Consider the following 14,400-nt stretch of genomic DNA (forward strand, 5'->3'; position numbering starts at 1 on the left):
CATGAAGTTCATCATTTAGGAGACATAATCGCCTTTTTTAGGAAACAATCTAACTGTGATCGAATTGTGGTATTAAAAAACTATTCTTCGTCCAATAGAATCAAAAAGATTATCATCACAAAAAAAAAAAAAAAAAAAAACCACTTTATTTTGGAATCAAAAAAAAAAGTATAATGTCAACAGGGTACTTGTGTCATATATATGTATCAAAACTATCATTAATAAAATGCTAATCATTACTCTAATCTACGAATCATTTAATTCAAACTTCCACGCTATTGGTATGAATTCCATTTGCCATTGTTGTCCTTTGTAATCCTGTAATACCTGATCGTTGAGGATGCTGAGTTGCTACTGATGGATGTTGTTGTTGCTGTTGTTGTTGTTGTTGTTGTTGTTGTTGTTGTTGTTGTTGTTGTTGTTGTTGTTGTTGTTGCTGTGGCTGAGATGGTTGTATTACAGAAATAGAGGATGCTGATGTAGTCATATAATGAGGCGTGGCAGAAGATGAACTGGAAGAACCTTGTGATGATGAAGAGCTGCTATTACGATCCGATTCATCTGTATCCATACGACTTGATTGAATAATAGAGGAAGGTAGGACACCATGACTAAAGCTATGAGGAATATTAATATTGCTGTTTGCTGATGATATCAATGTAAGTGCTGATGTTGACACTGTTGTAAAGTCCGACGGAGACGATGTGGCTGTGAAGGAAGAATTGGATGATGTTGATAAAAATCGTGATCTACCTACCTCCAGCACCGCCTCTTCAGGCACAGCCTCCAAGAAAGCATGTTGTACAGAAGGAGATACATGCATGAGCACGTTTGACTTGAGCACTGATCCATAGTGGCGAAACATAAAGTCTAATGTCAATAACTTGAGTCCAGTTTCATCCGATAGTATTGCTTTTTCAAAAATCATCCCACAACTATTGATAGACAAGTGACGTTGATAAAGTCTTTGGCAACATAGTTTCTTCAGACGATGTTGAAGATACATACTGGCTACCACTAAAAGTTCACATACCACAGGCCAAGGTTCATTTTCATCCAATTGATCGCTGTAGAGATACTTGAGAAAGGCCATCACCACTTCATGAGATTCAGGAATATCAATACGTCGCTCCAACGATTCAACCATACCAGACTTGTATACATTTCTAAAATGAGGCCATCTTGTCATAAGAATCACCTGGTGAACGTGAATAGGCTGACCATTTGAAGGAACGATGGTAAAATCCGATAGTTCAGGATTATCAAGCATTTGGGCAAATTCAGTCATGTACTGGCAAGGGGCAATATCATATAAACCAAGTGATTCACCATTGATAACGAGAGCATCCCTATATATAAAAGAAAAAAAAAGATTGTTAATCTTCCAAACTATGATTCAAATCAAATAGATTTATAAACCTACCTAAAATGATCATAACCTTGCGGTCGATAAGGATCAGTATTGCCAAGAAATAAGAGATGATGGGTATTGACTTGGGTCTGTTCAACAGTAAGTTCATCACTGTTATCCAAAGTACTGAAACTAGGGTGTACTTCCTTGATAATTGTAAAATAATTCCAACCACCAACTTCGAAGTGTGCGTCGCATTCCTGTCGTTCCCATTCTAAAGTATCCAAGTCTAACATCCATAAACTATAACCAAGGTTGCTATCATTTGTTTGTTGTTGTTGTTGTTGTTGTTGCTGTTGTTGTTGTTGTTGTTGTTGTTGGAGTTGCTGTTGTTGCTGCTGTTGTAATAATAAACTGGTTGGTTTCACCAGGAAACGACCAAAGACTAATAATTTTCCACAAACAGCATCACAAAAGTGTTGACTTTTCATAAGAGCCATTTGAGTATTGTGAGATCCACTAAGAACAAGATGACAAGTATATTGGTTTGTATTAGATTGTAAATTAAGAACAAACAAGTCGGATACAGTGTTGCCATGTTCATCTTTCCCTCCGTAAATATACATCTTACTGCCGACTAAAGTAGCTGAATGATTATATCGAGGTTGAACATCATGATGCCTTGACCAAGTCATTGTTTTCAAATCTAATATGTTCATTTCTTCCAGAACATAAGTGCCTACATTATAATAAAGGTGTATAAAGTATATGAATAAGAAGGTAAGAAAAAAAAAAAAAGAAAAAGAAAAAGAAAAAGAAAAAAAAAAGAGGTGAAATGGGGAGAATATATTGGGTTTCCGATCACCATTTTAGGAAACACTTACAATCTGAACTTTTGGCAAAACCTCCATAGACAAAAAGCTTATCATTATAAACCACCGATGTATGTAAATAACGAGCAGAGACAGAACCAGTGATATTAGGTTGGGACCAAGTTAATGTATCAAGATTAAATATATGAATGTCATTACAATAATCTTGAAATTCATTACAACCACCTTATAAGATAGAAACTTATCAGATGAAAAGAAAAATAAAGTTTTTTTTTTTTTTTTTTTTACCAAAGATAATAAAAGAATTTTTCCATTTAGTAGCTGTATGTCCATATCTTTTACTAGGAGAAATGCCTTCTACAGCCTAAATCATAAAATATTAATAGAAAGAAAAAAAAGATCAGTTCATCTAAATGATATGATCATCCATCCTACCTGGATTGTTTCCCATCTCATATCATCAAAGTGAAGTACATGCAAATCATGTGTAACATTTCCTCCACCCCCAAACACGTATAACTTTTTATCAGTCTTGACAAATGAAGGTCTCCATAAACCTGCAAGATTTTTACCCGTGGTATGAATAGGTTGTCCCGACTTTACAAAGGTCATATTAATATATAGATATATAAATATATATAGTATATATATATATATATATTTTGATATTGATGGTGTTGTCGATGGTGATAACAGTAAAATTATTTAACGATGAACAATGATGTTGATGATGTTGATGATGTTGTTGATGTTGATGATGATGTTGATGATGTTGACGATAAGATATGATGATCAGTGGGTGATTTTAGTAAGTGTAATGAGATAAAAGAAAGAAAAAGGAAAAAAGAGAAGATCATCAAATATACCTAAATATCCCTTTTCAAATCGTAGCATGATCGAAAACAATAATCAAAATGAAACATAATTTTCCGAAAAGCTACATAGAGACAAATTGATCCTGTGAAGGAAAAAGTACTTTTTTTTTATGTTAAAATAATTAGAAAGTGGCCTATTCGATCTTATAAAAAAAAAAAACAACAACAACAACAACAGATTCTGCTTTATTGTTCCTTTTAACTTCTGCAGAATGAATTACCATATTTGGATGGTGTCGTTGGATTTTTTTTTTTTTTTTTTTTGGATAGAAGGAGGGGTAACAAATAATTAAAGTTTTACAAATGATACAGAAAGTATGATCTTCTACAAACAGCACGAGTTTTTAGGTGCTGGTGTCACCATAAAAAAGGCACTAAAAAAGAAGAGGACTGTCTTCCATCTCCGTTACAGTTAGTTTGAATACTTAAGGGACTAGCGGTTGGTGAAATTTGACTCTATTTTTTTTTTTTTTTTTTTTTTTATGATGGTCGCGACCCTTTTTTTTTTTTCTTCCTCTTATTTTCAATTTCTCGTTTGGTGGATACACTCAAGCTACAATATATATATATATAAAAAGGACAGTGGCCAAACAAGGTAAAAAAAAATCCCTTATATCTGTATTAAACCAAAAGAATGTATATTTATATATATTTACACTTTTTTTTTTTTTAATATTACAAATAAAAATAGATTCTTTCATGACAGAAATCATCAAAAGTGGCTATCTTTCTGTGAAAGAAGATGGGTTACGCTCATGGATTTGGTCTAAAAGATACTTTATACTTCGTGATCAAGCTTTGACCTTACATAGAAACGAAGTAAGTAATATTTTTTTTTTCTATTATCTTATTTATATATTAATAACTCGTTTTCTTTCTTTCTTTCTTTCTTTTTTTTTTTTATTATTATTATTATTATTATCTTGATAGCAAACTAACCAATGTGTAGCAGTAATCTTACTAAGGGATATTACTCAAGTGACTAGGACAGATTTGAAACCATATTGTTTTGAAATTGTGACTAAGGAAAAGACTTTCTTTGTTGCTTGTAAAAGTGATCAAGACTTATATAGTTGGATGGATGAAATCTACAACGTAAGTTCTATTTATTTATTTATTAGGGATGACATTTAACTAATATTCAACTTGCTTTGTCAATTGATATATGTAGCGATCTCCTGTTGGTGCCTCTGGTCCTACTAATTTTGTACACGAAGTTCATGTTGGTTTTGACCCTATTACTGGTGCCTTTACAGTAAGTATTCTTTTTCCTCAAAAAAAAAAAAGGATTATACTTAAAATTTCCATTTATTATTAGGGTTTGCCTGACCAATGGACACAATTATTAAAAGGTTCTGCTATTACAGCTGAAGATGCTGCCAAAAATCCTCAAGCTGTATTGGATGTTTTGGAATTTTATACTGAACAGACGAAACGGGAAGAAGAAGAATCACAACAATATGATCATCATCAACAACAATATCAACGTCCTTATCAAGATCATCGCCCAGCTCCTCCCAAACCATCCTCTCAATCAAATGCTATGCCACATCGACCTCCTCCTCGCCCTGCTCCAGCTCCTCCACCACTTTCACCTCTCTCTCCTCGACGACCTGAACGTGATATGCAAGATATGATGGATGATATGTCAATTGGTCGTACACACAATCCTCATCTACCTACATCACCAAGATCTCCCAATGGCCTTACTAGTGATCACATGCAAAAGATTTCTGTAAGTTTTTTTATTTTTTATTTTTTATTTTTTTAAAAAAAGAGATGTAGTAGAGAGATATTAGTTACTAATTTTTTTTTGTTTATCTCTTTCTCTTTTTTTTTTTATTTATCTATTTATGTACACAAGGGCTATGGTGGACGAACTAGTCGAGAAGATCCTCGTTTCTATCACAATAACAAACCACCACCATCACCATCAGCATACCCTCGCATGGAACCATCCAAATCTTACAATACTGACCACTCACGATATCCTCCTTCTATGCGAACACCTGTCCGAACAAATAGTACTCATGTCCATGATGAACGTAGTGCCATTTTTGAACGGGAACGACGTGAAAGGGAAATGCGTGAACGGGAAAAGGAAAAACGGATGCTTCGTGAGAAAGAAAAAGAAAAAGAACGAATGTTACGGGAACGTGAGAAGACAGCTGCTTTAGTCTCTGCTGGTGCCCCTCCTAAGAAGAAAGTGGAACAACGAATCAGTACTTTGACCGAAGCTCAAGTGATGGAAAAGCTGCGTAAGTTTTTTATTTTTATTTTATTTTTATGTAATATGATAAGTAGGCTGATTTTATTTCATTTTATTTATTATTTAGGTGCTGTGGTTAATCGAGGTGATCCAGGTGATTCTTACAAACGTATCAAACGAGTTGGTCAAGGGTAATGATAATATATTTTTTTTTTTTCATAAAAAAAAAGATCACTCATGATTATGATTTTGACATATATATAGTGCTTCTGGATCTGTTTATGTGGCTGCTTCTCTCGCAACAAATGCCAAGGTAGCAATCAAACAAATGGATTTGGCTCAACAACCTCGCAAAGAACTGATAGTGAATGAAATCCTTGTCATGAAAGAATCTCAACATCGAAATATTGTCAACTTTTTGGATTCATATTTGGTCAAGAACAGTGAACTATGGGTAGTGATGGAATACATGGAAGGTGGAGCTTTGACAGACGTTATTGATAATAACACCATGACTGAACAGCAAATCGCCACTGTTTGTTATGAAGTAAGAGAATACCAACAAAATTTATATATATGTATGATGGTATTGAATGACATATCTTTTTCTTGCAAATAGACAACAGCTGGACTTCATCATTTACATTGTCAAAAGATCATTCATCGTGATATCAAATCTGATAATATTCTTCTCAATTTCCAAGGACATGTTAAGATCAGTGACTTTGGCTTTTGTGCGAAATTGAGCGATCAGAAACGAAAACGAGCAACTATGGTTGGCACTCCTTATTGGGTAAGTGAAAAGACATATCACACAAACTTACGCATATATATATATATGATTGTCTGATTTTTTTTTTTTAATAATATATTAGATGGCACCTGAAGTTGTGAAACAAAAAGAATATGGTGAAAAGGTGGATATATGGTCTCTGGGTATCATGGCTATTGAAATGATTGAAAATGAACCCCCTTATCTAGATGAAGAACCACTCAAAGCACTTTACTTGATTGCCACCAATGGTACTCCTACTTTGAAAAGTCCAGAAAGTTTGTCTCGAGAACTCAAGAGTTTCTTGGCAGTATGCTTGTGTGTGGATGTTAGATCAAGAGCTACTGCTGAAGAACTGTTGGAACACGAATTCCTCAAGAAGGCAGGTCCTTTGGAAATGTTGGCTCCTTTACTCAAATTCAAGAACAACAAACATTGATGATTTTTTTTTTAATTTTATTTATTCATTATATCCTTCTTTCCACTCTTTTTATTTGAACATCCTTCTTCCTTCTCCGTGTACTATCTTGTCCCTTCTTTTGTGTCTCTCTTTTTTTTTTTTATTTTTTATTTTTATTTTAATTTTTTTATTATTTATCTCTATTTATTTATTCATATATATATATATTCTTAGTTACTCCCAAAGTTATCCTTTTTATTTTGTACTTTTTGTAATAAAAAAAAAAAAACAGACGATGACGATACTCCATAACGACGGGGTGATGGGATAATGATGCGGTGATGATTGCCGAGATTAATAAGAAAAAATGAAAAAAAAGTGAACCAATAAAAACCATTGTGTTGAAATATTTCTTTTATTCGTTATTGTATATAAAAATGTTGAGAGGATAAAATTGGCAAGGGGGAGAGGGGGAATATTGAAGATATCTAATGAAAGAGTTGAATCATACCTTCCAGAATGCTTTTCAGGGTAAATTTTTTTTTTTTTTTTTTTTTTTTTTGCTGTGTGATTCAAATATAACGAAGTGAGATGATGGGAGGCATGTCATCATTTAATCAAAACAAGCACAGATAGAAGGGGAAAGAAGTGGAAATAAGAATAAAAATAATAAGAGACAAACATGTTCGATAATATAAAATATATAAAATAAAGTAAAAAAAAAAAAGTCTAAGAGATATATAGATATATAGATATGCGTATATATATATGTAAATGCGTATATGCTGTATATAGTATCCAGTCACAGTCATTGATGCTCAATTTCTTCGTTGGTGTTGTTGTTGGTATTTGTCGAATCCAGAGCCTATGGTATTTTCTTGATCTGTTGATCCTAATGATATCTTGCTAAGTAAACTGTCGACTACAATAATAAAATAATGAAGTTAGAATATAATGATATGGTAAATATTATACTCGATTCGACTTACTATTAGATTCCTCAATAGGAGAGTAAAAAGGCGAGTAATCGGTATTTATTCCTTTCTTATCGAGAGTATCACCAAAAGCTCTGGGTAAATTGCCGGTACCGATGATATTTGATGAGGATGTTGTAGATGTAACAGGCATCATTGGTGTGGAGGCTGATGGTGGTAGCGGTCGTGGCAAGGAAGAGTGATTGGTAGCTGAAGAAGACGAAGGTGACATAGAAAATGTTGTCGTCGAAGATGGGTAAGCAAGTGGTGGAGGTGATGTTTGTTGTTGATCTTGTCGTATTTTTTGTTGTTGTTGTTGTTCTTGTTGTTGTTGCTGTGGTTGCTGTGATTCTTGTTGTTGTTGTTGTTGTTGTTGTTGTTGCTGCTGCTGCTGCTGCTGCTGCTGTTGCTGTTGCTGTTGTTGTTGCTGTTGTTGTTGTTGGTGCTGTTGCTGTTGCTGTTGTCGCTGTTGTTGTTGTTGAAGTTGATATATGCTGTGATGTTGATGCTGAGGAACAATACTAGATGATCTGGATGACCGAATATGAGCAGGAGGACCTCCATTCCGGTTGTTAGGTAGCATAGAAGATATATCAGATCCGAATCCTTTTGATGACGGGATAGGCGGTGACAATGTGGTAGCAGTCGTCGATTCGTCTTGAGGCTGTTGACTCTTTGTTTGGAATGATCTATGGCGTAGATCCATAGAAGATTCAGGCATAGACTTGGTCGAGTTTACGGAATTGTTGCTTCCACTAGATGTCGATGATGTAGGTTGTATATACATTCCATGATAATCTCCAACTGCTGTATTGGCACTTGTTGGTCGTTGTGATAACCCATTCCCACTCATCATTGGCGTATATCCATGAAAATAGAATGCTGACTCGGTTCCACCATAAAACTACACGTATATATATATATATATATATATATATGAAAAAAAAAGAGAACGAGAAATATAAATATTGCATACTTGATATTCTCTCTGTTTCATTCTTTTCTCTAAACTTACCATATGTTGAGATGGATCAACCAAACCATTAGAATTCATAGTCAAAGGAGGAGAGGTCACACTTGCAAATCCATTTTGAAAACCACCATAAGGACTAAGCCATATATCCAAGTTACTGTTCGAAGTTGGGGTAGAGTGAGAAACAAGTCCACCATGATTGCTAAATCCATTCATGTAGCCACCAATCTGTGTGGGCGATGTAGGTCCAGTGACATTGTTCATTCGCATATCTTGATCATTTGTATCATAAGGAGAATCAAAAATTGCACGGATGTTGTTGTTATCACGGAAGTTTTTCCACGGAGCATTTAGAGCATTTGTACTTCCACCACTAGTCGATGGGTAATCGAATAAAGAATACGCCGGATATCCATTCTTGTTACTGCCAATAGATGGATGATGGGAAGATAAGATACCAGGTGGTGATGGAAGATCTAGCAAAAATAAAAAATGAAGAAAAAAAAAATAATCAGATCGTTTCTAATTTTTATCACGGTTCAATTTTTTTTTTTTTTTTTTTTTACCTGATGGGATCACAGAAGACAATAACTTGCTTTCAAAATGATGACTATAATTATCTGTAACTGAACTGTTGCTACTTGGTCGAGTGTTGGTGTCTGCGAGTTCATTGACCGATTCTTTGTAGAGAGGCACATGATTCTTTCGTAGATGACACACCAGAATATCCAACGCGACAGGTAAACAATCCAAATTGGCTTTACTTATTTTGAGAGGAATGGTGCAACTATTGTGAGCAAAACATTCGGTTTCATTTCCACCACCAGTGCTTGTAGGAGACATGGGCGTAGCAGCAATAGAGGGAGAAGACGATGAAGTATGTTGTCCACCACTACCAAAAGTTGTCGAATCACCATTATTATTACTATTATTAATATTATTATTATTATTATTGTTGTTGTTGTTGTTGATTTTTAACTTTGAAGCTGTAGCTAAAACTGATTCCACATCTACAGTAATATCCATTTCATGTTGAAGACGTTGGATCACCTTTTCTTGGAAACTTGATGAGGAAAGTACGGTGATTAGTAGGTTTGATAAAGGTACACGGAAGCAGTAAACATCGGATACCATATGACGCATCATTTGTGTCGCAGATTCGAGATTGGATTGAGGACCTACCAGGGTAACAATATCATTGGCTAGTTCGTGATTCGGCCAAATGATCTTGACACTTGTTTTCTTGGATACTTCTTGTAAATACGTCCGATAATCACAAAGTAAGGTACGATGGCGACGGAATGGAATAGATAGTGTTTGAATAACAAAGTCTTTATCCTTCGGGGTGATCAAATCCATTACAGCATGACGTAGATTATCCAGATTGATTTGATTCTTCATTGGAGTTCGAGCTACCACATTGTCTTCGTTACCATAATAACCACCTAAAGAAGCAAATTCTTCAGCATTGGAAAACTTGACATATACACCATATTTCTTCATGATTCTTTGGATGTTCTTGCCACCAACACCAATAATTCGTTTGTGGTAAGTTTCGGGAACATAAAAGGATATTTCAGCAGGGAGTTCTTCTTGTAATAAAGTCAAACCATCCAAAGCCTTGATGAAATTAGTAGATTCTACTTCCAAGATAAAATTGTATTCACCAAAAGGAAGGAACTTGATTTTCGCACCAGATGTTTTCATGATTTTGTTGATTTTGCCGTTCTTTTTTCCACTGATAAATTCCCGTTGATCATTCGATAATTCAACATTGAAAACAGTATCTTGATGGAATATCTATATCAAAATAATATAATAATAATTAAAAAGAAAAAAAAGTAAATAAAATGAAAATGAATCAAAATAATAAAAAAAAAAAATAAAACTAGAGAAATAAGAAATGATTACCTTCAAAAACGTCATTTCATGTAGTCGTTGATAAACATTACGAACAGCGCGTTCAGTACCAAAGACTTGAATACAACCAGGATCTGTTCGATAAGCGACTTCAGCACCAGAAACTTGAGATAAAGTTGTTGTTAAGGTGGCCAAATTGTTGATAGAATTAAAGAAGTTTGTATCAGAGTATAAACCATCCCGATCATGAAAGTAAAAACATGCTTCATATATATAACATGCCTAATAAAACCCCAAAAAGATATACCAAAAAAAGTTAATATTATTTATTATTTGTTTGTTTGTTTTTGTTTCTGAATATATATATATATAATTTTACCAGAAAATTGATAGAGCGCAAAGTTCTTTCAGCGTTGACTCTATTTTCGGCATAGACAGTGACAGTATTTGATTTTGTACCAAGAGGAGGAAGAGCAATAAAAGATCCATTGTCATGCATAATTTGACATAATTCATCTCGTCGATGTAATTGCATCCAATCCAATTTTCGAGCATCAAGAGTAGTATCTTTATGATACATTGATTTTGCCTTTTTGTATTTTTTTTTTTTTTAAAAAAAAAAAAAGAATATGAGTTTGTTTCTATTTTTGTCTTTTTTTTTTTTTTCTTTTCTGATTACCTTTTGATTCGCTAGTTTCGTCAACATATCTTTCACCCTTGATACATTTGCGGCATCACCAGTAATATAAATGGGAGGTTCATCATCATGTTCATCATCATTATTATTTGATACTTTTGTTGCATCAAAAGTTGGGAATGGTGAAGGGAAATAAATATTGATCAAGGTTTCATCGACAATAGGTTGTAAAGTTGCTCTTTTTCGTCCACATATTAAATAATGTAATTTTCTTGGTATCAATAAAGTATCAGTTCGTAAATTCATCTAATAAAAAAATAAAATATAAATATAAATATAAATATATTATAATATATATATTATTTATATATTATTTATATATTACCAATTCATCCAAAGCCACTAATAAACGTACTCTTGCCAATTCAACTTGATGAGGTAAACCAATGATAGAAAGAATCATAACATTTTCAGTTTCAAAATAAGAAACTTGTTGTTGGTTTGGAAGAGTTAAAGTAATTTGAGCTTGAGTTTCTATTCTGATTTTTTCGAATAAATTGGTATGACATGTTGGGTCGGTAAAGATCAAAGGTACATCGTTCAAAGGTATCTTTAATTCAAGTTGTATTTTCAAAGGACAGTTTTGTAATAAGTCTTTTCTTGCATTCATAACTGATTCGTGGGTTCCAGTGATTGTAATGTTATAATCAGTAGGAGTATCAACAAGAGGTACTTTGATGGCGTTTGGAAAAGTAGAGTCAGGTAAACAAGTGGTAGAGATGGATATTTGGCAAGATCCGTTGATATTGTTGCAAGTAGTTTGTATAAGACTTAAAGTAGTATCATTGATAGAATCATTGTTGTTATATTGTTTAGATTTGACCGGTGCGTAACATAAAGAAAAAGCCGTATGGGACATTTTTTCCTTGTGTTATAATAAAAAAAATATATAATAAAATGGTATCAAATATATATATAAAAAAAAGGAATAAATGAAAGAAAAGAAGAATAAAAAAAAAAGGAACGGACAGAATAAGTCAATGGTATTGAAAATAAATAAAAAAAAAAAAGAGAGAGAGACAGACAGTGAGAGGGAGAGAAAAAAAAAATAAGAAAATAAAAATAAATAGAGAGAGAGAGTGGGGAGAGAGAGAGAGAAAAAGAATTTTTTTTTTTGTTTTGTTGAGTTCAAAGACATAAAAAAAAAAAAAAATCGCAGGCATAAGTGGAAAGCCGAAACCGAGATTGAACGACAATATCCTTTTCTTTTCTTTTTTCTTTTTTTTTTTTTACTCTTTCTTACTAATATATATATATTAATCTCTTTATTATTATTATTATTATTATTATATTAGATTATTTTAATAAAGATATTCAAACATCATCATCATCAAATAGTATATATCAAATCTATATGGATTTCCTTTAACTCCACTGTTTTTTCAAAATCATTCGTCCTTGTCATTGGCTATGTTTCGAACTGTTTGTAAAAGAAAAAAAAAACTTTTTTTTTTTATGACGCGTGTCGCTAAAAAGATGACTCTTTTATATATCAAAACAAATTCCGCTGTCAATTCTTTTTCTTACACTTTAAATCTTCATTTTTTCCTATCATCTTTATTATTTTATATTTAATAGATTTATCCCATTGTTTGGATGATCGATAAAAAAAAAAGCAATTTTCATCTCAACTAAATCATAATTTTGATTGGTTAGGTGCCTTGACTACAACTTTTTTTTTTTTATTTTTGCCCATTGATTCACTGACCTGGCGGAGTTATATCGTCCAATGACATTACAAAAAAAAAACAAAAAAGAGAAAGAATTTTTTTCTAGGTTGTTTATATTTGAAATTGGCCAAAGTTGGTACCTTTTTTTTTTCACCCCTTTTCTCTTTCACTTTCTATTTCTTCCTCCCTTTTTTTCTTTCCATACTATTACCCATTACCATGGTTCGTGAAACAAAGTTTTATGATATTTTGGGTGTTTCTCCCTCTGCAACTGAAAGCGAATTGAAGAAAGCTTACCGCAAGCTTGCTTTAAAGTACCATCCCGACAAGGTAAACTATAGATTGATTAAAGAAAAAAAAAAAGGAAAAGATCTGTGCTTGATGACTAAACAAAATTATTTCCTTTTTTCTTTTCTCTTTTCTTTTTTTTTTTTTTTTTTTTTTTTTTTAGAATCCTGATGCTGGTGATAAATTCAAGGAAATCTCTCATGCTTATGAAGTTTTATCTGATACGGAAAAACGACAAATGTATGATCAATATGGGGAAGAAGGTTTGAATGGTCAAGGTGGTATGGGTGGTATGGATGCTGAAGATCTCTTTTCTCAATTGTTTGGTGGTGGTCTTTTCGGTGGTGCTGGTGGTGGTGGTCGATCTCGTGGTCCTCAAGGTCCTCGTCGTGGCAAGGATATGGTTCATCATCTTAAGGTTAGTTTGGAAGATCTTTACAAGGGCAAGTCTACCAAATTGGCTCTTCAAAAACATGTTCTCTGTGGCAAATGTAATGGCAAGGGTGGAAAAGATGGTGCTGTACGTACTTGTAATGGATGTAATGGTCAAGGTGTACGTGTTACTATTCGTCAAATGGGTCCTATGATGCAACAATTCCAACAAGCTTGTCCTGATTGTCGTGGTGAAGGTGAAATCATCAATGAAAAAGATCGATGCAAGCAATGTTTTGGTAAAAAGATCGTTGGTGAAAAGAAGATTCTAGAAGTTTTTATCGATAAAGGTATGAAGAATGGTCAAACCATCACTTTCACTGGAGAAGGTGACCAAGCCCCCAATATTATTCCCGGTGATATCATCATTGCCCTAGATGAAAAACCTCATAGCACCTTTGAACGTAATGGTGATGATCTTGTTTATCAAGCCAAGATTGACTTGTTGACTGCTTTGGCTGGTGGTCAGTTTGCTATTCCTCATTTGGATGATCGTATCTTGTTGGTTTCTGTTCTTCCTGGAGAAGCCATTCAACCCAACATGGTCAAGGTGATTCCCAACGAAGGTATGCCTGCTCATCGTCATCATACTCATGGTCATCTCTTCGTCAAGTTCAACGTTGAATTCCCTCAATCCAACTGGACCGATGAAGAAACCATTGCTAAACTTAATGGTATTCTCCCTACTCGAACTCCTTTACCTTCCCTTGGTAACAAACATGTGGATGAAGTGGTTTTAGCTGATGCTACTGGATATCAAGCTCAACGCTCTGCTCGTGCTCAATATGAAGAAGACGAAGAAGAAGAAGAAGGTCAACCTGGTGTACAATGTGCTCAAAGCTAAATAGATATTAGCCTTTTTTCTGATGGATTTTTTATTTTGTCCCATTCTATATCACAGACACATACATTTTATTTTCCTACTTATATAAATATACATTTTGTCTTCATTTCTATCTTCTATGTATTATGTTGTACCCCCCACCTTCTGTGTTTTCTTTTTCTTTTTTTTAAATCAATAAAATTTTAGATTTTCTTTTATATCCTATTCACAACATATTTTGTA

The 14,400-nt window shown here is 33.5% G+C and overlaps 5 protein-coding genes across 5 annotated transcripts; 2 read left to right on the top strand and 3 right to left on the bottom strand.

Moving 5' to 3' along the window:
* Positions 1 to 142: 142 nt before the first annotated feature.
* Positions 143 to 2,796, bottom strand: BX664DRAFT_356193 (uncharacterized protein; the record flags this gene model as incomplete). The annotated part of the gene is made up of 5 exons (XM_051547867.1): positions 143 to 1,349; positions 1,424 to 2,090; positions 2,236 to 2,409; positions 2,473 to 2,548; positions 2,620 to 2,796. The coding sequence occupies 5 exons, from the start codon at positions 2,794 to 2,796 to the stop codon at positions 263 to 265; spliced, it is 2,181 nt and encodes a 726-aa protein (XP_051403121.1). The 3' UTR covers positions 143 to 262.
* Positions 2,797 to 3,565: 769 nt separating this feature from the next.
* On the top strand, positions 3,566 to 6,588 carry BX664DRAFT_325112 (kinase-like domain-containing protein). The gene is made up of 10 exons (XM_051543957.1): positions 3,566 to 3,654; positions 3,751 to 3,878; positions 3,990 to 4,154; positions 4,231 to 4,314; positions 4,378 to 4,794; positions 4,924 to 5,317; positions 5,396 to 5,459; positions 5,533 to 5,815; positions 5,888 to 6,061; positions 6,144 to 6,588. Exons 2-10 carry the CDS (start codon positions 3,759 to 3,761, stop codon positions 6,477 to 6,479), a joined length of 2,037 nt encoding a protein of 678 aa, XP_051403122.1. The 5' UTR covers positions 3,566 to 3,654; positions 3,751 to 3,758; the 3' UTR covers positions 6,480 to 6,588.
* A 391-nt stretch (positions 6,589 to 6,979) lies between these two features.
* BX664DRAFT_325113 (uncharacterized protein) lies at positions 6,980 to 7,452 on the bottom strand. The gene has a single exon (XM_051543958.1). It carries the CDS (start codon positions 7,250 to 7,252, stop codon positions 7,058 to 7,060), a length of 195 nt encoding a protein of 64 aa, XP_051403123.1. The 5' UTR covers positions 7,253 to 7,452; the 3' UTR covers positions 6,980 to 7,057.
* A 1,457-nt stretch (positions 7,453 to 8,909) lies between these two features.
* On the bottom strand, positions 8,910 to 11,803 carry BX664DRAFT_257220 (uncharacterized protein; the record flags this gene model as incomplete). The annotated part of the gene is made up of 5 exons (XM_051540497.1): positions 8,910 to 10,187; positions 10,299 to 10,529; positions 10,627 to 10,836; positions 10,927 to 11,190; positions 11,270 to 11,803. The coding sequence occupies 5 exons, from the start codon at positions 11,801 to 11,803 to the stop codon at positions 8,910 to 8,912; spliced, it is 2,517 nt and encodes an 838-aa protein (XP_051403124.1).
* A 929-nt stretch (positions 11,804 to 12,732) lies between these two features.
* On the top strand, positions 12,733 to 14,384 carry BX664DRAFT_378000 (uncharacterized protein). The gene is made up of 2 exons (XM_051548807.1): positions 12,733 to 12,944; positions 13,066 to 14,384. Exons 1-2 carry the CDS (start codon positions 12,834 to 12,836, stop codon positions 14,176 to 14,178), a joined length of 1,224 nt encoding a protein of 407 aa, XP_051403125.1. The 5' UTR covers positions 12,733 to 12,833; the 3' UTR covers positions 14,179 to 14,384.
* The last annotated feature ends 16 nt before the right edge of the window (positions 14,385 to 14,400 follow it).

This window comes from Halteromyces radiatus, assembly GCF_025201355.1.
Source record: "Halteromyces radiatus strain CBS 162.75 chromosome Unknown BX664scaffold_2, whole genome shotgun sequence".
NCBI classification, from domain to species: Eukaryota; Fungi; Mucoromycota; class Mucoromycetes; order Mucorales; family Cunninghamellaceae; genus Halteromyces; species Halteromyces radiatus.

What these genes read in the sequence shown, in the direction of transcription:
- BX664DRAFT_325112 (XM_051543957.1), top strand. Translation starts at nt 3,759, where the DNA reads ATGACAGAAATCATCAAAAGTGGCTATCTTTCTGTGAAAGAAGATGGG. An exon ending in ATCACATGCAAAAGATTTCT is followed by an intron (nt 4,795 to 4,923) that starts GTAAGTTTTTTT and finishes TATGTACACAAG; the next exon opens with GGCTATGGTGGACGAACTAG. An exon ending in ATCAAACGAGTTGGTCAAGG is followed by an intron (nt 5,460 to 5,532) that starts GTAATGATAATA and finishes ACATATATATAG; the next exon opens with TGCTTCTGGATCTGTTTATG.
- BX664DRAFT_325113 (XM_051543958.1), bottom strand. Translation starts at nt 7,252, where the DNA reads ATGACTGTGACTGGATACTATATACAGCATATACGCATTTACATATAT.
- BX664DRAFT_378000 (XM_051548807.1), top strand. Translation starts at nt 12,834, where the DNA reads ATGGTTCGTGAAACAAAGTTTTATGATATTTTGGGTGTTTCTCCCTCT. An exon ending in TAAAGTACCATCCCGACAAG is followed by an intron (nt 12,945 to 13,065) that starts GTAAACTATAGA and finishes TTTTTTTTTTAG; the next exon opens with AATCCTGATGCTGGTGATAA.